The 25,355-nt window shown below is 45.2% G+C and overlaps 1 protein-coding gene across 4 annotated transcripts in view; it reads left to right on the top strand.

Annotated features, from left to right (window-relative positions):
• Positions 1 to 25,040, top strand: part of MKNK1 (MAPK interacting serine/threonine kinase 1) — a 44,733-nt gene extending 19,693 nt beyond the window's left edge. For 2 of the 4 annotated variants that reach the window (XM_054572174.1, XM_054572172.1), the window contains 10 exons: positions 1,601 to 1,698; positions 4,452 to 4,531; positions 6,114 to 6,187; positions 8,405 to 8,509; positions 12,061 to 12,116; positions 18,410 to 18,505; positions 20,059 to 20,253; positions 20,941 to 21,105; positions 22,285 to 22,328; positions 23,674 to 25,040. In XM_054572174.1, the coding sequence (XP_054428149.1) occupies positions 1,601 to 1,698; positions 4,452 to 4,531; positions 6,114 to 6,187; positions 8,405 to 8,509; positions 12,061 to 12,116; positions 18,410 to 18,505; positions 20,059 to 20,253; positions 20,941 to 21,105; positions 22,285 to 22,328; positions 23,674 to 23,908 (1,148 nt within the window). In that variant the 3' untranslated portion in view covers positions 23,909 to 25,040. The remainder of the gene's footprint in view (positions 1 to 1,600; positions 1,699 to 4,451; positions 4,532 to 6,113; positions 6,188 to 8,404; positions 8,510 to 12,060; positions 12,117 to 18,409; positions 18,506 to 20,058; positions 20,254 to 20,940; positions 21,106 to 22,284; positions 22,329 to 23,673) is intronic. The other 2 variants (XM_054572173.1, XM_054572175.1) reach the window with 2 other exon arrangements.
• The last annotated feature ends 315 nt before the right edge of the window (positions 25,041 to 25,355 follow it).

Here is a 25,355-nt window from a genome sequence, read left to right as displayed (position 1 = left end):
AGCCCCCTAACCCTCTCCCCTTTGACAGCTATCATTCTCTTTTCTGTATCTGTGAATCTGTTTCTATTTTGTTTGTTTATTTTGTTTATAAGATTCCACATATTAGTGAAATCATATGATATTTGCCTTTCTCTGACTGGCTTATTTCACTTAGCATAATACTCTCTAGGTCCATTCATGCTGTTGCAAAAGGTAAGGTTTCCTTCTTTTTACATCTAAGTAGTATTCCGTTGTATAAATGTACCACAGCTCTTTTAGCCACTCACCTACTGATGGGCACTTGGGCTGCTTCCATATCTTGGCTATTGTAAATAATGCTGCAATGAACATAGGTGTACAGCAGTGTATATTCTTAAACAGCTGTCAAGACCAAACCATGATGAAACCAAGAATGTACTTAGTGCAGGGTTTTTTCTGTTTGTCTTTAACTCAAACAGTAGATGTGTGTATATGGGGTGGAGGGGGTAAGGAGAGAAGGAATGGACAAAAGTCTCAAGGTTTTAAAAAATAGTTTCCAAATCAACAGGTCTTGCTCTTTCAATGAACATAAGAGTATTTCTTGTTATTCAAGGGTGGCTTGTGCAATTATAGGGCTCCTCATGACTCAGAGTGGTAAAATCTAATTTCATGGTTAAAATTCTGCCCAGTGAGTGGGTTTAAATGCTAGACTGCCTCAGGAGGAAAAAGCTGAGGAATGGAGGCCAAGGGAGAAGGAGGTCAGCGTAGCAGAGGCCATGGGGGAGCTGTGGCTGCCTTTAGAAGGGGCTCAATGAGCTTGTGCTGTTTGCGAGCTTGGGTAGGCACCTGAAAGTTCTTTCAACCCAGGCCTATTACTCTGTTAGAACTGCTCTGACTCAGCACCCTAAAAACCTCAAGGCATCCATTTACATTTATGTCTGTCTCCTGTTTCCTGTGGGTGACTTCTGGAATCTTCTGCAAAACATCAAATGAGTTTATTTGTATGTGGTATAAAACAAAACAGCGTTTTATTCCCCTTTGTATCACCAGTGCCCAACAAAGCACTGGGCACATAGCAGGTGCTCAGCAAATGAGTAAATGGATGCATGGTGTCCATTCAAATTGGACCCCTCCTATAGGGCTTCCCCAGATTCCCTGAGCAGATACATATAACCTTGCCCTTCCCTGGCTCTTTTTTACTGTGTCTTGTCTCTCTATGATAGTATTTCCCACTGTCTGGTTTATTCTGGGATCACTTGTGTACGTGTCTGTCTTCCCCACTGGACTGTGATCCTCAAAGGGCAAGGACTATATTTTATTCCTTGCTTTGTCCCTATTATGAGTCTAAAATGCTACCTGACACATAGTAGGTGTTCAGGAGGCAGGTGTGCCAAATTGAATGCCTTTCACTGACCTCATTTCTAAAATGGGGAACAGGATGCCTTCAGTGTGGTCTAGTTGTTGAGAAACTGAGACCTGAGATGGGCAGGGGACCTAATGGTCATCCTTGTCGCTGTGCTATGGAGTCGTCATGTGCCTGTGTTGTCAGACCAAGGAAGCTGAGGGAAAGAAGCTCTTCTTTCCATCTTGACTTGCAAAGTGTAACTCATCTTGTTCTTCCTCTCATCCATTTCATCTTTAGATACGTACAAGCTGACCTCTGAATTGCTTGGAGAAGGAGCCTATGCCAAAGTTCAAGGTGCTGTGAGCCTGCAGAATGGCAAAGAGTATGCTGTCAAAGTGAGTGTCTCATCTGGATGCCAGGCTTTACTTTGCGAATAGTCCATCCTAAACCAAATAATTTTATATTCCCCAATACAGTGGCTGAATAAGAATTGGGGTTCTGGAAGCCATATTCACTGGATTCAAATGTTGGTTTCTCTACTTGCTATGTAACATTAGGCAAGTTACTTAACTACTCTGTCCTTCAGTTTCCTCATCTGTAAAATAGATGTAAAAACAGAACCTATATAGTATTGTCGTGAGGGTTAAATAAGTTAATATGTGTAAAGTGCTTTAGAATAATACCTAGCTCAGGGTAAGCTTCTTCTTATTAATCTGACAAATGAAGTTAGCTTCAGGGACCAGACAAACAGATTTGGAATTAGATGACCTACCTGAATTTCTATTTTGAAAAACTACTATTTGACTTTGGGAAAGTCACTGAATCTCCTTGAGCCTCAGTTCCCAGATCCCTAAAATGAAGATAATAATGCCTGCTCTTCCTGTCTCATGGATTGGTTATGAAGATGAAAATAAAAATGAACTGCTATTAGTAGAATCATTTTACAAATCACAAAATGCTCTAAAGTGATGTACAGTATCCTGATAATGAGGATAGAGCACTTCAGCTGTGGGGCAGGAGAGGTGGCTTCTAGCTGTGTGACATTGGAGTGGCTTACTTCACCCTTCTGTGCTTCCGCTTATTGATTTCCCATGGAAGAAGAGGTGGATATAGAACGGCGGTTCTCCAAGTGTGGTCCCTGCAGGGCCTTTGTATTTTTACCAAGCTTCCAAGTGATTCTATTAGCCACTGAAGTTTGAGAACCCCTGATCTAGAAACAGGGTCTTATTAAACCCAAGGGGACAATTCAAACTTATTTCAAATCATCCACCTGAGCCACCAGGCATAATCGCTGCCTCATATGGACAAACCCAGCCAAGGTGACTCCTGAAAGAGGTGTTGTTGTTGTTTTTTAACCAACCAGCCATAGTCCCAGCTGTGGGTATATAAAGTAGAACACTTCTGCTAAGCCATGTTCCTTTTTTGCCTGAAGTATTGCTTTATATGGTAACAAAATCACTATCTCATTTCCTTTTTGGAACTAGATCAGTATAAATTACAAGTGATTTTTTAAAAACATGCCTTAAATGTGATAAAAACTACACATGTCAATTAATTTTCAAAAGTCTGACTACATTTCTGGATGATAGACCTATTTCTTCAAAGTTGGATCACGAGAGGAAAACCAGACCCTTCCTCTGTGTCCCCTGCCATCTTTGGCAAAGATATACCCAGGCTTGGCAATTCTTGGGTTTCAGTGGTTATGTCCATGTCTCATGTCTCCCCCTGTTCTTTGAAACCTCCCTAGAGATGGGCTGCTTCTCCCAGTGTGGCTTCACAATACTTGGTTTTATTTGGGCTTTCCCTACCAGCATCCAACTGATAAATACTAGAGTCTCAGGGTGGGAATGAAAGTTCAAGATAATCTAGTCCTGAATTTCCTCTGTAAATCTTCAAATAGTTGTACCATGTTCCACTCCCACATTACCTCCTTGGAGCAAATTATGTCATTGCTTGACAGCTTGCCTGCTAGAAAGTTCTTCCTGACTTAGATCTGAAATGTTTGGTGAATGAACAAGTTGCATAGCTTCTGTATCCCAGCCCTACACCTCTTTGTGCAGAAAATGGATCCAGAGGTTTATTAACAGATATGGACTTATTTAGAAAATTACAGTTGTCATGGATATTTGTGCTGCAACATATTGGAGAAGTTTATAGTACTGTACCCAGCATTCTTGGAATGAAGGAACAAGATGTCATTGTCTGATGCCCACTCATCCCGTGGGGCTGCAAAGCAGAGCCAACTCTGCAGAACACTTGCCCACAGACTCTATTTGACACACAGTTTGAAGCTCTGGGTCCATAGAGACGTTGAGTCAGCCAGTCCCTGTGTAAACCGCCTGCTCATCTGTTGGCTCACCCATTCCTTCAGTCAGTATGTGCCAAGCACCTCCAAATATGGTGGGGATGGGGAGCAGCCCACAGTATCATAGAAGAGATAGGCCCTAGGTTCTCTGAGAGAAGCGGTATGAAATACACACAGGTATAGGTTGGCAAGGGCCTCGGAGGCGGCTCTGGGCTTGAATTCCCGCCCTGCCACCTATCAGAACTGTGGGCAAAATGCTTTACCGCTTCCTGTTTTGGGAGATTGTGGTGTAAGCATTAAGAGATTATGTATCTAAATGACTTAATGCAGTGCCTACCGAAGTGTAAATTCTCAGAAGAACTGCAGAGGTGGCATCTGAGCTGGGCCTTGGAGTTAGTTCCTGTCCTCAGTGCCCTTCATCCCCCTTGCTCTTCCTTCAGCACTAGGAGATCCTTCAGTAGAGCTTGTAAATTCTTACCCGGAAGGCAGAAAGAGGGGCCTTTGAAGTAAGAGCTGGGTAGAGATAGCTTTGCTGCTGCCTCAGTCTCCCCCGGGCATCTGGGAACTGGAACTGCCCTCAGCAGCGTCCACAGTGTTGTGCTTGGCCGGAGTCAAACAGGGTGCTTGGCCGGAGTCAAACAGGCGCAGCCAGGCTGGAAAACCCTCAAGCCAGTCTGCTGCTTTGTTAACAGAGCCAGAGTGCTTGTGTCACCAAGGCCTACTCCAGGCTTGTGTTTGAAACTGATTTGGGCCAATTTGGTATTCCATCCTGTCACAGGGCTCCTGCGGAGGGGTGTTTTGAGGTCAGGTGGGTATATTTGACAGCTGTCCTTCTTCCCACAGATCATCGAAAAACAAGCAGGGCATAGTCGGAGTAGGGTATTTCGAGAGGTGGAGACGCTCTATCAGTGTCAAGGAAATAAGTGAGTATAGTGTTGGGCTACTTGCTCCTTCTCTGAGGGGACACTTGTCTACAGAAAAGGAGGTTGCTTCTTACCATCTCCTGCCCCCAACTCTCACTCCTTCCCCCACAACTGCATATAACTCTTGCCATCTTTCAGTGTTTAAAAAAAAAAAGAGGAGAAATAACAGCAGCAAAGAAGCTACCTCCTGTTTCAGCTGACATACTATAAATATCAGCAATTCAGGCAAATTAGAAGAGTGAGAAATCTGAATGAGTGCCTGGGACACAAATGGGTTTTGTTTTTTGTTTTTTTTTTCAAGTGCCTGTTGAAACTGGGCTGACTGAGTATTGCCTAGTGGAAACCTTTAGGAACCTTCTCAGATTAATAGATGAGAATGATGAGAACTATTAGGAATACTTGCTGCTGTTTTCTGTTTCTAGGAGAGTCTGATATGTGCAGCTATTACTGAGGGTTCTGAGAGCTGGTCTGACCCTCTGTGCTTGATAACTGGGCCAAGGTGCTCTCTAGCCCCGTCTTAGTCTGCTCACCACCAGCTCCAAATGAGTGGCTCTCCCGCTGTGGCTTTAAATCAGGGTCACCTCTAAGACTCTGCTTCCCCCTCTCTTTCCCTCCATGGCAGGGTCAGCAGGGAGCCAGTGGCCTGGTATTGATGGCTTTGTCATTAAGCTTGGAGGATGGGGGCTGCTGTTGATTTAACTCCAGGCACTGCCTCTACAATCTTCTTTCAAATTAGGCCATTTTGGCCATCTTATTTGGACGCCTTCACACTAGTAAAAGCCCGGTGTCTCCCAAAGTGGTCAGCATTTTTTTATGAGGGACAGATTTTTATTTTCAGCCTGCAGCTTCTGAGTTCAGCATTAGAGACTCTACTTGGTTTATTTCGTTCTTTAAAAGAAAAAAAGCCCCCAACACCTCCAATATCCAGGCTGGTGGCTTCCCTACTGAGTTACAAGACGACCTTGTTGGCAGAGCACAGTAATGCTCAGGCAGACAGAGAGTGCTCACCGGGGAAGGCCACAAGTGCTATGGTGGCCGGGAACACGGCCGTTTCATTAAGCAGCGCTTAGCAGTTAGGGTCTAGCGGTGCCCACGTTAGGCCCCAAGTCTATTTGACAGATGTTTCCATTTTCTCCAGGCAATGTAAATACTGCCCCGTGATTTATGGGCAAGAGGGAGGGCAAGTAATTATTTGCTGCTTGCCTCCAGGACACACACCTACTATTCAGCGTTATTAGCCGCAATTGCTTCCAGTCGGCTGCAGATTTTATTCAGTTTAATGTGACCGGGACTTTTTTATAACTCTACCTAGTGGGTTTTAGGGTTGGGGTTTGACAGCACAGTCTTGGTGAAAACACCAGAGACTAAACATTATGGAAAGATAAGGTGACCTGAATCTTGCTAACACCATTGGCTACTTCTCAAACATGCGTCTTTAATAAGCATTTTGATTTCAAGTTGATTTCTGCCCTGTTACAGGGTGTTATATATATTTTTTCATTGTATATTTGTAAATGGGCTTTAATATATAATACCATTTCTCATTTTTTTTTTCTTTTCCTCCTATTTTTCCCTATTTAAGGAACATTTTGGAGCTGATTGAGTTCTTTGAAGATGACACAAGGTTTTACTTGGTCTTTGAGAAATTACAAGGAGGTACTTAACTGTTGAGTATGTGTTTGGACTTCTGATTAAGACCCAGGGTGGTGATCATTCATCATGAATCCCAGAGACGTCTAAAACGAGTCAAGCTAATAAAAAGGATGAAGGACTTAAAACTGCCCTTGATTTGGGAGAAGGGAGGCCGGAGGGAAGGATGATAATTAGCATTTTGCAGAGCTTAGAATGTCACCTGTGTGGGCATTCTGTGAATGCCTTCTCATTATAATAGGGCTCATATATAGACATACGTAGTCACCAATTTATCAATCCATGTTTTGACATGTTCTCTACTTAACTGAATTAATTGTGGGAGGAAGCTCTTACATACATTGTGAAGTCCAGAAAGGCTCACTAAGGGAGAGGAGGGTCCCACTGTTTAGGACACAGGCCCAGGAGAGAGAGGAGGCCTGAGAATGTGCTGTCCTTCAGATAGAAAGATGCCATTCTTGACCATCACCATTACCGCCATCACCCATACACATAATCACCAGGATGTACATTGAAGTTGCTTTTCTGATAAAGAGAAGGAGATAGAGAAGCCCTTGTCCTCCTCATTCACCCAATGCTAGGACACATTTACGAGGTGAACATTAGGGAAGGTGTCTGGAGCTGAGTAGAGGGCTACACAGAGAGGGTTGGTGGTTAAGAGACAGTGCTTTAAAAACCAGCAAAGCCAAGTTTAAGTCTAGCTCCATCACTTACTAGCTGTGTGACCTTGGGCAAGTCACTTAACCTTTCCAAACATATTCTTTCATCTGTAAAGCAGGGATAGTGACAGCAACCACCTCCTGGGGATGCTGTTAGGTTAAATGGTATAATTCATGTAAAATGCTTAGCACAGTGCCCGGTAGGCACTGAGGGTTCAGTAATTGTTAGCAGTTAATATTATTAAAACAATGGGGTATGGAGTTGGAAACAAGAGACTCACAAAGTAAAGCAAACCTGGGACCTAGCTAGGAGCTGGTTTTCTCTGAAAGTTTCCTAGCATGTTGGGATCCCTTGATTGTTTAATCTGGCAAGTGAAAGATCTTTCATCTCCTGTGCATGCCAAAACCCAAGGATAATAAAGTAAACAAGTACCATTTTTAGGACACCTTCAGTCCAGAAATACTGGCTTCCAGTAGTGAGCACAGACCACATGGAGCCAAGCCATATGTTCATGCCTGTGCTTGCCCTGCCCCGCCCAACAACACTAGGGACTGTGAATTACATGTTTGAAATGTTAGATGCAGCTGAAACCATATCACTCAGCGCAGCTCTATTGAGGCCACACGTGGTGGGTAAAGAGAGTGTGGTTGGCTCGGGGCAACCCATCCCCCCAGCATCCAGGCCACAGGTCCTCCTGAGGGGAAGTCTGTGCAGGTTCAGAGGCCAGCTTTACTGAGCTTAAGTCCTGATGCCACCACTTACTGGTGTATAATCTTGAGTAAGTTGCTTAAACATTCTTGTCTTCAGGTTCCCCATCTATAAAATGTATTTGTACATTTTGTAAAATTGTGGTGAGGCTAGACTAGATAATCTATTTGAAGAGTATTACATAGTGCTTGGCACAATAACTACTCAATAAATGTTAGTCAAGAAAATTTACTTGGTCTTTGAGAAATTGCAAGGAGGTACTTAATGTTGAGAATATGTTTGGACTTCGGATTAAGGCCCAGGGTGATGATCATCCATCATGAATCCCAGAGACTTCTCAAAGAAGTTGCCAACAACAACAACAACAACAAAAAATAATAATAATAATAATAATGAAAGTTCAGGGGAGGAAGCAGTTTTTTCTCTTTTTCTAGACCTTTACATATCCAGTGAGGGTGTGGCATTTCTGTTTGTAGGCTGTGCACTTATTTGGACCTGAGATCAGATGCAAAGGAAGAAAAGTTTCTACAGAGAGGCCCCTGAACCCAGGTCAACTGATCCAGAACTTTTAGTTCTTTTTTATTACAAATGGCATTTATATCTTTTGGCATTTAAATAGTTGTTCTCACTTCCTTCTGTACTCATCATAGACAGGTACAGAAGATAGCAGTTCAGGTCAGTTCAGTACAGTTTTGTGCTGGTACTTCCTCTGTGCCAGGAACCACACTTGGTGGTGGACATTCAGCAATGAATAAGCCTATGTTCCCACCCCACACTTGTGGAAACTTGGCCTGTGAGAAGTTGTATTTAGTAGAGCCTGAAGAGGCAGGCCCCTGTGTCCCCTCTGCCCCCCAGGCTCCATCCTGGCCCACATTCAGAAGCGGAAGCACTTCAATGAGCGAGAAGCCAGCCGAGTGGTACGAGATGTTGCTGCCGCCCTTGACTTCCTGCACACCAAAGGTGAGCCAAGCCTTTGCCTTGGTGGGTAGGGCTGACCAGCCTATGGGGACCAAGGGAGAAAGGCCGGCCTGGTGGAAGGCTGGGCTAGGAGCTGATACAGCTGTCAGGCATGGCCAAGAGGGTGCAGGGGAAAACCAGGGTGACTCTCAGACTTCTGATGTGGGTGGTGGAAAGCTGTGGAGCTATTAAGAACCTATAAGAATTACAGCCCTGGCTGGTGTGGCTATGGATGGAGTGCCAAGCTACAAATCAAAGGGTTACTGGATCAGTTCCCAGTTAGGGCATATGCCTAGGTTGCGGGCCAGGTCCCCAGTAGGGGGTGTGCGAGAGGCAACCACACATTGATGTCCCTCCCTCTCTCCTTCCTCTCCCCTCTCTCTAAAAATAAAGAAATAAAATCTTTTAAAAATTTATTTTAAAAAAAGAATTGATAAGAATTACAGAAGAAAGTTCAGGGAAGAAAATAAATTTCATCTTGAGCAAGGGTATATGCGGGTGTGTAGATGTGTATGATTTTCTTGTCCTTCCCAATGAAGATGCAAAACATGCATCATTCAATCACTCTGGTTTAAATATTCGGGTGTTAGTCTTTCTAGTTTCAAAATACATCATCTATAGTCCTGACCGGTGTGGCTCAGTTGGGCATCATTCTGCAAAGCAAAAGGCCACTGATTCAATTCCCAGTCAGGGCACATGCTGGGCTGGGTCCCTGGTTGGTGGTGTGCAAGAGGTGGCCAATCAATGTTTTTCTGCCTCTCTTTCTCTCTCCCTTCTCCTCTCTCTAAAAACAAATAAATAAATCCTTTAAAAAAATTTTTGTAGGAAATTAAATATTTTTGCAAATTGGGTATTTTTGCATTCCATAAATATGTTTAATTATTGCATACATTCTTTTAACTTTACTGAACTACGGTGCCATGGAAAAAAGAATTCTGGCTTTACCTTCTTAAAAGCTATGTGCCCCCTCAGTAATAATGCTTACCCCACAGAGTGATGGTAAGAATAAAGAAAGAGTTATATTACCAACACTTAACACTTAACACTTGTTGTATGCTAGGCACTATTCTAAGGCTTTCATCTGTACTTGCTGGCTTACATAATTGTGTGTGTCCTATCTGTGTATTGTATATGTATAACATAGTTGGAGCATAGTGCCTGGCACATAGTACCTAGTTCTTCAATAATGTTATTTCCTCCAGCCTTACCCCCCACCAGACAGAAAGCATTTTTCTTTCTAATATTAATTCCCTTAAAGCATTCTGCCTGGTGGGGGGCGGGGGGCAGAGCAAATCATTTGACTTATCTCTGCTCCCTTCACTTTTGTGGATACAGGCCAGCCAGCTTGGCTGTGAGTGCTCAGGACCACTTGTAGGCATCCTGTCCACGCAGCCCACCTGTGCCAGCAACACCGTGCAGACTGGTGTGGCCTGGGTGCGGGAGGTTCAGGTTCATTGATTCCACCTCGTTTCCTCCAGTGTCTGGAGAGAGACTGCAGACTGACAGTGCCCAAGTTGGGGGCCTGACTTGTACATGGGATGAAAATTCCTAGAAGAGGGTGTCTGTGCTTTCCACAGCATGATGAATAGCAGTGGTTCTGTTTCTGAAAGCTGGGATGCATGTAGGTAACACCTGCCTGACAAAGATTTACAACTGCTCCCCAAGCTGCCTCCATAGATTGCAAAACTGGGTCACGCTTTTTACAAGATCCATACCTTAGAGGGGGGTAAAGGCGGTTTTATTTTTTATTTATTTATTTATTTTTTACAAGAATGCACTAAAGGGAACAGAGGCTGGTAGTGTCTGAGGAGTTCTGAAGTGCTTGTTAACATCTAGCTGGCCAGCTGCCCATGTGCCTAGAAGTTGGAGGGGATGAAAAACGATTTCCAGCTGAACTTGGCTGTTTTCTAAATAACTTCACACTGGGAAGATGAATTGGGCAAGAATGGGTCAGCCCGGAAACAAGTTCCATACTTTTAAATATTGGACACACTGCAGCTTAACCTTTGGGAAATGAAACAGAGCAGCTCGATGGCTGGTGTGCTCACAGAGGCAGGCCTATTATTACACATGGCTCTCAGTTCTCGGGCTGGGGGACGACTGGGCCATCAGCACCTATTTGGAGAGCAAGGCTCCATGTGTGGCTCATGATCCTTCTGTGGGAGCACTTGCTGTAATGGAAAATATCTTTCACTTTTAGTGCGGCAAGCTGTAGCCCGACTCAATTTGTGCAGCCTGGACTGAGTTGCTCTGGGTTCTCATTCAATTAGGTGACTGATGAAGTCACTGAGCCTGCTGGAGCTCAGGTTTTTCCTCTAGTGAAGGGCCTCCAGTGGGCTGGGCCTCTGTCACCTACTAGGGAGTCAGAGGGCTGCCTGAGAAATTGATCACCCAGGGAGTTTCAGTAAAGCAGACTCTGCTTTTCCCTGTTACCCAAGAATCCTCTGCTGCTTTCCAGTACTTCCAAGCAGTAGCTGTTCAGCTTTTGGTCAGCCTTGCAGCCCTTATGTCTCTGCACCATACGGTTCTGCAGGAGGAAAGAGGAATGGGAGGTTTCTGGGTCCACCACTACTCCATGGCGCTGTGAGTTGGTTCTTTGCCCCCCCTCTTTGGTTAGAGGGTGGTTTTCCCGAAGGTGCCTTCATGTCCAGGTCAGCAGCTTTTAACCCCTCATGGGATCAGCTGCTATATGCAGTGTCCTTCAGAATGCTGGTCAAAATGCAGGGGGGAAGGGGCCTCATCTTAAGAACAGCATCCCGTGGGTCAAAGCAGCCTTTGCCATGCCTCTGGAAGGACTGCCTTGGATATGCTGAGCAGGAGAGAAGGGAGTTGGACAAGCTGTGGGAGATTTGTTAACTAACACTTGGTCCTCTAAACATTAAGGAAGTCCCAATGAAGGATTTTTTTTTTTAAGATTTTATTTATTTGTTTTTAGAGAGAGGGAAGGGAGGGAAAGAAACATCAATGTGTGGTTGCCTCTTGCACGCCCCCTAACTGGGGACCTGGCCTGCAACCCAGGCATGTGTCCTGACTGGGAATCGAACCTGCGACCTTTTGGTTCGCAGGCCATCACTCAATCCACTGAGCCACACCAACCAGAGCAGGGTTTTTGGGGGGGTTTTTTTAATCGGCCACACAAGAAGAAACGGGGTAGAGCAGTCTTAGCCCCCTGAGATGCTCTTAAACAAGGCACTCATTATTTCTGCATTGCTCTTCCAACAGGGCCGTTTGCAGAGCTCTTTGCTCTGCTTCCTGTTAGGCTTCTTATTCTTGGTTGTCCCTGCAGTGCTGATCGGTAGTCTGGCCAGGATTCATTTAGCCCTTCTTATCCCTGCCAGATTTCTAAAGCTTCTGCTTCAAAAGAACTTACAGATTCAATTGTGCTTTTGCTTTGTCTCTGCTTACATCTGCCTCCTGCAGCTCGTTGACTTTTTAATGTACCATAATTGGGAATTAATCTGCGAACAACAGCATTTGGAAAAAATTAATTGTGTGTGGAATGTTTGACAATTATGTGCGTATGTTAACCATTTCGTTGCTTTTTGTCATTTCAGGCATTGCTCACCGCGATCTGAAGCCAGAAAATATATTGTGTGAATCTTCAGAAAAGGTACTTAGGGTCCAACTTAGGATTTTACAGTTTTGACATTGATGCAGGGAAGCTACCTTGTTTCCATATAGGTTGCTAGCAGTCCTCTCAGCCTCTGGTACCAACCTGAACTGCTAATTATGGACATGTGAGAATGTTATACCTAATGTGTAGTGTTTCTATATTCCAGGTAGAGTTAATCCTTTTTCCTTCTCCACTGTTTTCAGCAGTATGATTGGCTTAAGCCTGAGAATTTGTAAAATATATGAGACCCACACAAAATGAATGTTTTTCTAGTCTATGCACCTACCTTTAGAGCAGTTGATGGGAGTTCTAAATAACTCAATCTTATATGAAGCAAATCTCTGCCTATAAATGATGGTTATGCCATGGTTTATATGCCACTAGAAGTGAACATTGAAAAAGATTTCTGTTTCTGTTTTTATTGCCTGTTAAAAAGAAAACATTTATACTTGGGGTTGAACAAATGCCATCTTTTTTAAACTTGCCATTAACTCAATCTACTAGTAATTAGAAGTGTTTTCATTTCCATAAGCATGTATGAATTTGAGAAATTCTGTGTTTGTTAGGAGGGATTTAGGCCCCTGGTAGATCTGTTGGCCCACATTCATAGTTCTGTGTTTGTGTATGTGTGTGTATGCATGAACACATGTGTCTTGGTCTGAATTGAGGGATATCTCTTAGATAAGGAATGGCTGTGAGCAAATATGTGAGTCAACCTGGTACTTAACAACTCTTTTTAAAAAACATTTATTTATTGATTTTAGAGAGAGAGCAAGAGAAACATCACTGTGTTGTTCCACTCACTCGTGCATTCATTGGTTGATTTTTGTATGTGCCTGACCAGAGATCAAACCCACAACCTTGGCGTATCAGGACAACACTCTAACCAACTGAGCTACCCAGCCAGGGTGGTACTTAAAACTCTTGTGAGGAACAGTAATGTATTAGTTACAGTGAGATCTTCTGCCTTCATGTCAGTGGCTCTGGCATTAAACTATATGATTAATCATTATTATCATCATGATTATTAATAATTGTAGTTAACAGGGCGCGCCACCTCCTGCCCCCTGCAAGTAGTACTGCAGCTGCCACAGCTTTATAGAAGACACAGGCCAGGGCTGCCCGGCCCTTTGCGGTTACTCAGAGCCCTCAGAGGGAGAGAAGGCACCACTGCTGCTAGCCGCGCTAGCCACTGCGCTGCTTGGCTGGCCAGCCAGTGCAAGGCAAGGACCACATGAACAGGTGGAAGGATTGCAATGCCAGAAACACAATTGCTGTCACATGCAGAAGGCAGTGTAGGCAGACATGGCTTGCCTCTTCGCACAACCACATCAAAATTACAACTAAAATATAGAACAGCCATCACTCAGAACCCTCAGAAATCAAGTTGAGTGGAAGCTTAACAATTACAGAATTAAAGAAATCACAACCATCCACACTGGTAGAAGGGTGCAGATGCGGAACAGGCTGGTCCCTTAACCACATGTGGTGGATAAAAATTCAGCAGGGGTATCTCAGGAACAAGGAGTCTCAGCCCAACACTAGGCCATCCCTGCCCAGGGTTCCAGTGCTAGGAAGATAAGTTAAGCCCCACAATTTCTGGCTGCAAAAACCAGAAGGGATTGAGTTGGTGGAAGAAACTGCTGGAGCCCCAAACAGTCCCTCTTAAAGAACCCACAAATGGACTCACCTACTCAGACTTACTCCTTCTGAGCTCCAGCACCAGGGTAGCAGCTTGAAAGGCAACAGTGGTACACACAGAGAAACTGAAGTGTCTCGCATCAAGGTGAGCAGAGGCCATTGTCCCTTTTCTAAACCCTCCACCCAGGCAAGCTGGTGCCATATCTGAGACTCTATCAACCTGGCTAACACTGTTTGACCCACCTTGGAGATCCCAAGAGGCTCTACCCTACCCAATTTATGGGCCCACCCAAGTTCCTTTACCATGTGAATGGCTGGTCTTGGATCATGCTTTACAACTTCCTAAATCTCCTGAAACAAGTAACAGCAGACCTCAGTGAGCCCCAGGCCTGGCACTAGCAACAGCCAGCCTAGATTCACAGCTTGGCTTCTCCTGGGAATATCCAAGCCAGGCAGAAATAGCAGCCATCTCAGATTGCTTTATAGCTCAGGCAGAGTGGCCCCCGGCAAAACACAGGTAGGGGCTGACCTTGGCCTGCACCATCTGGGAAACCACAGGGCCAGCACACCCAGTGGACAGCTACAGACCACGTTAGAGCACCACCACCCAGTCCCTGCGCAGCTGACCCTCCACAGAGGGCGGAAGTTAGTCACAGCCAGTCCTTGCAGTTGACTGGCCTGGGTAAATCCCTCCTATTTACCTGCCAACAGCTTAGTCAAGGCTCAACTACAAGAGGAGGGTGAACTCAGCGCACATGAAGGACCCGCCTCAAGAACCCAGCTTGAGTGATAGGGGAGGCTGTGCCACTGGACCCTGCAAGAAACCTACTACATTAGGCCATGTTGCCAAGACATGACCAGAAGGGATTCAGTTGGTGGAAGAAACCGCTGGAACCCCAAGAAATTCCTCTTAAAGAACCCACACATGGACTAACCTACTCAGACTCACTCCCTCTGGGCTCCAGCACCAGGGTAGCAGCTCTATTAGATAGAGTCATAGCAGCTCTACCTAATACACAGAAACAAACACAGGGAGGCTGCCAAAATGAGGAGACAAGAATCATGGCCCAAATGAAAGAACAGATCAAAATTCCAGGAAAAGAACTAAATGAAATGGAGACAAACAATCTATCAAAAGCAGAGTTCAAACACTGGTTATAAGGATGTTCAAAGAAATTACCGAGGACCTAAACAGCATAAAAGCGGTCCAGACAGAAACGAAGGATACACTAATTGAAATAAAGAACAATTTACAGGGAAACAACAGTAGAGTGGATGAAGCCAAGAATGAGATCCATGATTTGGAATATAAGGAAGCAAAAAACAACCAATCAGAACAACAAGAAGAAAAAAGAATCCAACAAAATGATGATAGTATAAGCAGCCTCTGGGACAACTTCAAGAGGTCCAACATTCACATCATAGGGATGCCAGAAAGAGAAGAGAAAGAGCAAGAAATTGGAAATCTATTTGAAAAAATAATGAAAGAAAACTTCCCTAATTTGGTGAAGGAAATAGACGTGCAAGTCCAGGAAGCACAGGGAGTCCCAAACAAGATGGATGCAAAGAGGCCCACTCCAAGATGCATCATAATTAAAATGCCAAAAGTTAAAGAGAGAATCTTAAAAGCAGCAAGAGAGGAGCAGTTACCTACAGGTAAATTCCCATGAGACTGTCAGCCGATTTCTCAAGAGAAACTTTGCAGGCTAGAAGGGATTGACAAGAAATATTCAAAGTCATGAAAGGCAGGGACCTACAGCCAAGGTTGCTCTACCCAGCAAAGACATCATTTATAAATGAAGTGCAGGTAAAGAGCTTCCCAGACAAGAAAAAGCTAAAGGAATTCACCAACACCAAACTATTACATGAAGCATTAAAGGACTTATTTAAGAAAAAGAAGATCAAAACTATGAACAATAAAATGACAAAAAATACAAATCTATCAGCAATTGAATCTAAAAAACAAATTAAGCAAACAAGAAGAACAGAGACAGAATCATGGATACAGACAGCATTTTGATGGTTGCCAGATGGGAGGGCAGTGTGGGAGAATGACTGAAGAAGTGAGGGTATTAAGAAGTACGAATGGGTAGTTACAGAATAGCCATGGGAATGTAAAGTACAGTGTAGGAAATAGAGTAGCCAAAGAACTTATACACATGACCCATGGACATGAAAAGTAGTGGAGGCATTGCCTGAGGGAGTGGGGGGTGCTTGGTGCAATGGGGCAAAGTGGGAAATATCAGGACAACTGTAATAGCATAATCAATAAAATGTAATAAATAAATAAAATTATTATAGTTAACATTATTGAGTACTTATAGTGTGCCAGCACTTATTTTATTTACCATTTGTAAACTCTCATGAGGTAGATACTAGTATCTTCATTTTATGAATGAGAAAACTGAAACTTAGATAGATTAAGAAAGTTACCCAAGGTCACTCAGCTGATAAGTAGTAGAGTATAGATTAAAATTCAGGTAGCCTCACCCAGAACGCCATGAGCACTCTGAACTACCCTGTCATATTGCCTGCCTCTGGTTTACAATGTACTTTCATTTGATCTTCATGGCACAGATTTGGTAACCGTTTGTTATGGTTGAAAAAGTAAAATTAAGAGAGACTGGGCATCAAAAGACATTATCAATAAAATAAAAAGAGGGTAAAGGAGGATAAATGGTGTCAGAAGGAGACTTGGGTTTAAGTGGTGAACACACAATACAGTATACAGATGATGTGTTGTAGAACTGTACACAAGAAACCCATATAATATTATTAACCAATATCATGCCAATAAACCCAATAAAAATATTTAAAAGAAAGGAAATAAAAAGATAACCCACAGAATGAGAGAAAACATTGCAAATCATATATTTGATAGGGTTTAATATTCAAAATACATAAAGAACTTCTAACATCAAAAAGCAATCCAATTAAAAAATGGGCAAAGAACTTGAATACACATTTCTCCAAAGAAAATATACAAATGGCCAATAAACACATGAAAAGATTCTTAACACCCTTAGTCATTAAGGATATACAATGAGATACCACCTCACACCTATTAGGATAGTTATAATAAAAGAAATGGAAAGTTACAAGTGTTGATGGGGATATGGAGAAATTGGAATCCTTGTGTATTGCTGGGAATGTAAAATGGTGCAGCCACTGTGGAAAACAGTCTGGCAGTTCCTTAAAAAGCTAAACATAGGATTATCATACCACTCAGCAATCCCACACCTATGTGTATACCCAAAAGAATCGAAAACAGAGACTTGAACTTGAACATCAATGTTCATTGCAGCATTATTCACAATAGCCAAAAGCTGGAAACAACCCAAGTGTCCATCAACAGATGAATGGCTAAGTAAAATGTGAGTATACATACAATGGAATATTGATCAGCCATAAAACTGAATGAGGTTCTGAAACATGCTACAAAATGGATGAACCTTGGCAACATTATGATAAGTGGAATAAGTAAAATATAAAAGGACAAATATTGTGTGATTCCACTTATTTGAAATATCTGGGATAAATAAATTCACATAGATGGAAAGTAAATTAGATGTTACTGGGGCTTAGGAGTGGGGAAAATAGAGAGTTATTGCTTAATGGGTACGGAGTTTTTGTTTGGGATGATGGAAAAGGTCTGCAAACAGATACCATTAATGGTTGCACAACAGTGTGAATGTAATTAATGCCACTGAATTGTACACTTAAAAATAGTGTAATGGCATATTTTATGTTTTTGTATATGTATGTGTGTGCGTATTTTATCACAATAAAAAAAAAGAGAGGCTAGGTGGAAAAAGAAAAGAAAAAATGTAAGAGAAAGGAAAAAAAATGTGAGGGAGGAGAAAAGGGAGAGAGGGAGGAAAGAAAGGGAAGAAGGAGCCGTTGAGACTTGTTCAGACTCCCCCAGCAAGTAAATGTCTGAGCTGAGACTCACAGAACCAGCATTTTTGAGTCGCTGTGCTGCTTCCACCACACAGGCCGTTCTCACGTGTGTCCACAAACTGCCTTCCTGGATGGCTCCAGAGATAACTCATGCTGTCTGTGGTCTCAGGTGCAGCATCCAGTTCTGGTGGGCATGGCTGCTATATCGGTAACTCCTGGAGTGGCCAGCCATCCCGGTTTGCTCTGGCCTGAGGAGTTTCCTGAAACACAGGACTTACAGGGCTTAAACCAACAAAGGCCCAAGCAAGCAAAGACAAGTGGTCACCCTAAGCCACCTGAGATGGTCAGGAGTTTTACTCATAACTCCTTTGCCTTCCACCAATTGGTCTGCAAGGAATGTCCCAGGAACACATACTAACTTTTCAAACTCCTGTGTTGCACCCTATACATACTTTGTTTGTTGGCAAGAGTTCCCTAGGTTTGCTACTTGTTTTATACTAAATTCACAGTAGTCTGAAGCATAGTTTCTCTTAGTGGGGAAATAAGGAAAGAGCACAGGGAAGAGAACACCTTAGGATACATCCTCAGGTGCTTTCTAATTAACCCGAGGGAAGTAAACATGACCTGACAGGTAAAACTGGGCTTCGATGTAGCAGGCACATAAGTATGCACCCACATAGTCACCTCCTGGTCTTCATGCCGTTTGGTTTCTTATATTTGTAACCTTTACTCTCTGCTTTCCCTTTCAGGTGTCTCCAGTGAAAATCTGTGACTTTGACTTGGGCAGTGGGGTGAAACTGAATAACTCCTGCACCCCCATAACTACACCAGAGCTGACCACTCCAGTACGTATGGCTGGACACCCCGTGCCACCTTCTTCTGAGCTTCTGTACATTTGGAGTGCCCCTGACCCAAAGCTCTGGAGTCCAGAACAGTGGGCTAAGGAAGGAAAAGCAAGCATATTTACACCTCTTCCTGCCATCTGATTTGTCATTTGGCTCACTGCTTTGTACTGATAATGTCCTCCCTGCCCCAGTGCTTAGCTGCTAATGAAACTGACACTAGAGCTTTTAGCTTGGGATGCGTCCTCGCCAATGATGAGACAAATTATGTCTGTAAGAACAGGCTGAGCTCTGGATCCTGACCCAGGTAAAGACAGACACCATTCCTGGGTCAGCTCTTTGACATATGAACACATGATAGCTCAGAGAGTCCTAGTCCCAGTGCATCAGCTTGTGATGGGGGATGGGGAGTGCGGTCTCTCTGTGATGAGAACTGAAGTCCCGGGTTCTCTGCACGTAGCCTTGCTTGGCTGAATTGTCCTGTTGCTTCTCTCACTTCACACTTCCTGCCCAGATGGTGCTGCTGGGAGCTGCTTCTTCTAAGACATTTCTGTACATAGTCAATATACTATGATTATGATTCTTTTGAGATTTGCTTGCTTTATAAGTGAATTTTCCTATAACCTTTTTTAAGACATTCATTTGACTATGCCCATGCCTTCTTCTAAGCAACATTATTAGAAATGTTTTTGTATTAGCCTTTATGACACTGAGCTACCTTATTCTCAAAGTCATTAACTCTAATTGCCAGTAACAGAAAATGCCCTATCTCCACTTACTGTCTTTCCATCAAACTAGTTATGTGTGTGTGTTGGAGGTGGGAGGGGTGTCTCTTGATGAATCTGAAATAATGAAGAGGAGAGCAAAAAGAATTTTTTTTATTTTTATCAGCAGTTTTCTGTGCAAGGATGGGAGGAAGGAATCCTGGATCCTGGGTTTACCACTGATTTGCTTGAATAAATCCCTGTCCCATTCTAGTACTTGGCTTTCCCATCTATAAATGGGAGAAGCAGAGAGATTAGATTTGTTCTAAGAGTCCTAGCTTTGATGGTCTCTTAATTCTAAATCCTTGTACTTGCTCACTCTAAGGTAGCAGGGAAGCTGGGCAGGACTTCACTTTAAGAAAACCATGCTTTATGGAATTAACCTCCACAGATCTCCCTCCCAGAACCGTGCTTCTGATACACTGAAGTATCTATACATTACGTAACTATGAACAGAGAGCTGAGGCAGGGAGACATTCCTAGAGCTTCTTCACCAAGGGTCTCTGCCTACTAGAAAAAGACCTAAAATGATAAGAAGGTGACCTGGAACAAGTCACGTGAATCACGGGGAATGATAGGACTCAGTTTCCAAAAGTTCAGTTGGCTCAGCTTTTCTAAGTGCCTTGATGGTGTCAGGTGAGCTCTCTGGCTGGCTTTCCTGACAGCTTCTTGCTCTGCAACTGTATCCTCTGGCTCAAGTCCCATTACATTCTGCTCTTTGCCATCCCCTCTCCCTGTGACTAAGCCTCTGTCTTCTCTGCCACTCCCCCCTCCCCAACTCTGGCCCCACAGTGCGGCTCTGCAGAATACATGGCCCCGGAGGTGGTGGAGGTCTTCACAGACGAGGCCACGTTTTACGACAAGCGCTGTGACCTGTGGAGCCTGGGAGTGGTCCTTTACATCATGCTGAGTGGCTACCCGCCCTTTGTAGGTCACTGTGGGGCCGACTGTGGCTGGGACCAGGGAGAGGTCTGCAGGGTGTGCCAGGTGAGCGCACTCCCAGGACCCACTGCAGAGGGCCAGCTGGAAGTCAGCATGGTTGTGGGATGCCGGGCAGAACTGGGTGTGGGGATTGTTCCTGACGTGGAAAGGGGTATGTAGTGCCCCTTCCCTCTTGTGTCCAAGGGCAGCCACACGGTGAAATAGAGATAACTGGTCACGTAGCCCACCTTGGATTTCAGGGAGGGTTGTTAGAGAAGATCATACCTGAGCTGAGTCTGAAAGGATGCACCTTACTTAGAGGAGAGGGGCAAGAAATACAAGCAGAAGAATAGCACAAGCAAAGAGATGAAGGTTTGCAACAGCTAAATGTGTAGATGGAAGAAGAGTAGGGTACAAGGCTGATGGTCGTGGGAGATGAGACCTGAAAGGTTGCCAGCAGCCCATTCCTGGAGTGCCCTGCATGATGGGCCATGGCTTCCCAGCTTTGTTCTCTAACTGATACTTCCCACACATCAACACCCAGCCTGCCAAGTAGCATGGTCATCCTGCCTGCCAAGGGCATTCTGTGTCCTTTGATGATTTAGGGGAGAGTGTGGCAAGTGTGTGGCATACCCCAGCCATGAGCTACAGCCTCAGTTGAGGCCAGTTGGACCCAGAGTGACTACATCAATTACAGGCACATCCTGCCCACCCCTGGCCGGTGTCACCTCAACAGGAACCTTCTTTACCTAGAACAAACTGTTTGAAAGCATCCAAGAAGGCAAGTATGAGTTTCCTGACAAGGACTGGGCACACATCTCCAGTGAGGCCAAAGACCTCATCTCCAAGCTCCTGGTTCGAGATGCGAAGCAGAGACTGAGCGCCGCCCAAGTTCTGCAGCACCCATGGGTGCAGGGGGTGAGTAACCCAGGGAAAGGTGGCATTCCATGCCCTCAGGCCTTCAGCATGGTCGTGAGGAAGCTCTCATACCCAGGTGGCTGACCTTAGCTGGAAGGAGATTGTTTAGCACTTTCAATTCCTGTGCACATAGAGTGAACTGGCTCCTAACCAAGCCCCACCCTGAGTCCCATACTGGCCATAGACTTGGCTCTAAGCTTGGTTACAGACTGAGGTCCTAGCTGACCCATCCTTCTCTGCGGAATTCAGCACATGTATCCCACTATTGGCAGAGCCATACAGCCCAGGAAGCAGCCTGGTGTCGTCACTGGGACCTGTAGTACCATCCCCTTGTACAAAAAGATCATTTGCTGAAAGCACCCAGAAGCAAATGCCCTGCTTGCTGTGTGGCTGCATTAGCAGCGCATATGTACGTTCTGCTTGTGGTCCTGGGGCTTGGGGGCAGCTTGCTCGAAAGGCAAAAATGATGTCATTTTCACCAAAGTAAGGATCTAAGTCTTCGCTAGAAAACATTTTTAACCATCCTCCTTAGTTAGCCATGGGACCTGACGTCTGTCCCTCCAAGGGGTCTGCCAGACCTCCTGAAAGTCACTGTGTCTCCTTCGTCTTCCAGGCCCTAGTCAGCCTCAGTGGCCCCCACAACCCCATGTTACAGGTGGGGCGCTACCCAGTGTCTCTGAGTGGCTAATTCCCAACCACTCAAGAGTTGCTGTCTTTGCTGAGTACCCACCATGTCAAACACTGGTAATAGTGGGATGAGTTAGACCCAGTCCCTTTCTTCATGGTCAAATGGGGAGAGGGAAACAAGGGAAAAAGTGACAGGATAGCCTGGCAGATGCTTGGGGCACCAGCAGAAAATGACCCGCCCCTACTTTGGACAGGCAGGGGTTGGGAAGTGTCAGGGAATGGAAAATGTCTCACAGGGGAAAGGGACCCTAGGGTCTTAGAGGATGATTAAGACTTTTCCAGTCAAAGAGAGGGCTCTCCATGCAGAGGCAGCTGGGTGGAGGGCTGTCCCTTGCTTTTTCTCTACTTGGAAGATCTGACCCTGCAGTCAAGCCTGGCCACGGCCCTGAGTTGGGTGAGAGCCCGGAGTAACCTACTCACTCTGCTGGCGTGGGAGGGGGCAGCTCCTGAAGGAGGGAGCACTGACCCACGCGTCTCTCCTTCCCATTCCAGCAGGCTCCAGAAAGGGGACTCCCCACACCGCAAGTCCTCCAGAGGTAAAGCTCCCAGCACACCCAACACCCTTCCTTCCTTGGCTTTGACTATCAAGCTCAGCCACGTTGAGATGCAGGTGGGGGACGGGGAGCTCAGGTAATCCTCCCCCTGAAGTGGCTCCCTGGCCTGCCTTCTCCCCACTTCTCTTTCTCTCTTTACCCCCTGCAGTAAATGTCTCCCTCTGCTCCTCCCCGGCCCTCCAGCACCTTCAAGGCCTCTCCCTGGGCTGTCTGTAGGAGAAAAACCTGCTTTGCGTAAACACTCAAATCCTAACTGGAAATTACCATTTGGAGCCCCAAAACAGACCTTATCTGTGGGTTATTACACCAAGCTTTCCTTCTGCTGCCATGGTTTGGTGAAGGTAGCAGGAATCGGGGGCACTGTAAGGCAGTAGGATCAAATGTGATATATATACTACTAGATATATATACTACTAGACAAGCATTAATAATAATGGCCACTGTATAGTAAATACCACACGCCAGATATGGTACGAGGGACTTTATATAGATTATATCCATAGTCTTCATGATAAATTTCAAAGACAGGTATTCCTATTACCCCATTTTATAGTTTAGAAAACTAAGGCACAGAAAGATGAAGATAACTTACTCAGGGCCACACGGTAACCTTGCAAGTGTGACTTTGAACTTGGATCTCTTCGACTTAAGTTCCTTTTAACACTTACATTCTTAGTGAGCACTGCCCTATTCCCAAAGGGCCATCGCTAAAGCACTGTGGGAACTCCTCCAGGAACCAACCTCGTGGCCAGTTTCTAGGAACTACATAGGGAAGTCTTACACCTTTGTCATCTCAATTCATTTGAGCCAGAACGCCACTGCTCATCCTGGGCTCCTACCTGACTCTCTAGAGCTGCATCCGGATGCTTTGAGGCTCCAAACCTCAGATCCACCTTAGCAGATTTATTCAGCAAACCCAAAGTGCCTGTTATGTGCCAGTGCTGAGCTGGCTTTTGGGGACACAGACACAAAAGCACAGTCCCTGCTCTTGGAGCTCCCTGCCCTGATGGGAGAGAGGGATATACATGAGCAGGCTTCATGTGCCAAGGCCCTTTCTCTTGATAGGGCTCCATGCAGAGGAGGGTATTCTGAGTGAAAGTCCTCTTTAAGTCCAAGGACAGTAATTGAGACTCAAAGCCATTATGGCCTCAGTGAAATCAGATTGCAAACCGATGCAAGAATGACTGGAGAGAGCAGCCCCGTGCCGGCTCAGCAAAACTGGCGGGAGTATGGAACTGCAGCAGTTGGGGGTGTCAAGGAACTAGCCTGGCTGAGGCCACTGAGTCCTGTCTCCCTTTTTTTCTCTGCTTTTCCTCTGTTGCTGCAGAAATAGCAGCACCGTGGACCTGACACTCTTCGCAGCAGAGGCCATTGCCCTTAATCGCCAGCTGTCTCAGCACGAGGAGAATGAACTGGCAGAGGAGTCAAAGGCACTGGCCGAGGACCTCTGTTCCATGAAGCTTTCCCCTCCCTCCAAGTCACGCCTGGCCCGTCGGAGGGCCCTGGCCCAGGCAGGCCGCAGTGGAGATGAGGGATCGTGCCCAGCACCCTCAGCTCTCTGACCGACTCCAGTCACACCTTTCAGGCCCTAGGCCTGCCCAGGCATTGCCCCCTGGGCACCTGTGAGGCCATAGTCTTCAAGATGGCAGAGGGACGGCCACGTGGCTGCAGCAGGGTTTTTTTGTCCACCAAGGCCCTGAGGTTCCCATCCAACCCCCATTTCCCTGGAGACCTCAAGGAAAAAGCTTTTTCCAAAGGGGTTGTCTTTGAAAAGGAAAGCAATCACTTGTCACTTTGCATAATCGCCTGAGGCAGGGACATCTCTGCTGGGCTCTTGCCCACCTGCTCTCCGCCTGCAGATCCTGGATCCAGCTTGCTCTCGTGAATGAGCGGCAGTGGCGCTGGGGCTGCAGCCCTCGGGGAGCCAGCCTTGAGAAGCTGACAGAGGCTCTTCCCTCCCTGCACTGTCACCCCCGCTCAGTCGGTCCTTCTACCTTCCTCTGTCCTCTGGATGTCCTCCCCCAGGGCTGAGCAAAGCCATCCCCTCAATTCAGGGAAGGGCAGAGAGACTGCGTTCTGGAAGCCAGATCAGTCTTCCAGTCTGGAGCACAGAGAAGCACATAATCTTTCTTTGCCGTGACCGAAGCATGTCCCTCATTTATCATCCTCTTCCTTGTTTGGTTGGGATTGCTTCTGAAGTCAGTATTATTTCGCTTTAAAAAAAATTTTTTTTTTTAACCATGCTCTTCCAGCAAAGATAGGAGTTTAAATTCCCACTGCAAGCCCACGGACTTGCCAGAGCATACAAAGGCTCGCTCTTCTTTTGCTGAATGTCCATACTTTTGAAAGGTTTTAATTGGCAGTTTCCTATTATTCTAACTGGTTTTAAGCGATTAGGAGATGAGTGCCTTAGAGACCAAGTCTGCAGCTTCATCTCTCTCGGGCCTGGTGTGGAAGGCAGCACAGGTCTGGGGCAGTTACAAGGAGCTCTGTGCCTGAGGTAGAGCCACATCCAAGGCAGCCCAGCCCTGTTCGGAGCCACCTGAGTTTGCTGCCTGCTGGAGAACGTGAAGGCAAACCTGGGATCATATAAGCTGAGCTGCTGAGTTATCCTGAAGAAAATTGACATGCGTATGTCAGACCTTTATACAACACAACGATGCTATGACACATTGAGCTTGTTTTAATAAAACGTGTAAATTGTAGCTGTGGCCTTCCTGGTAGTCCTTTCTTCATGTGCAAACCTGAAGAGGAGACAGGCCTTCTGGGGAGGAGGGGCCGATCCCCACCAGTGCCCCTTGTCAGGACCTCTACATGCAGCACCTCATTGGATTCATAAAACAAGGTGAAGGAGACGTGATTACTTTTCTGTTTTATTTTTTTATTTATTTTTTATTTTTAAAACTGATTTATTTAACATAAATTTTTTTTAAATACATTTGTCTCTGCCTCCCCCCAACCACTTTCCCTTGCCCCCTCCCTCCTTCCCTCCTTCAGCTCTTCCCCTTT

Source organism: Pteronotus mesoamericanus, unplaced genomic scaffold (genome assembly GCF_021234165.1).
Source record: "Pteronotus mesoamericanus isolate MK-2021 breed Mesoamerican mustached bat unplaced genomic scaffold, CSHL_Meso_final contig_221, whole genome shotgun sequence".
NCBI lineage: Eukaryota > Metazoa > Chordata > Mammalia > Chiroptera > Mormoopidae > Pteronotus > Pteronotus mesoamericanus.
This window is presented reverse-complemented; position numbering and strand designations above follow the sequence as displayed.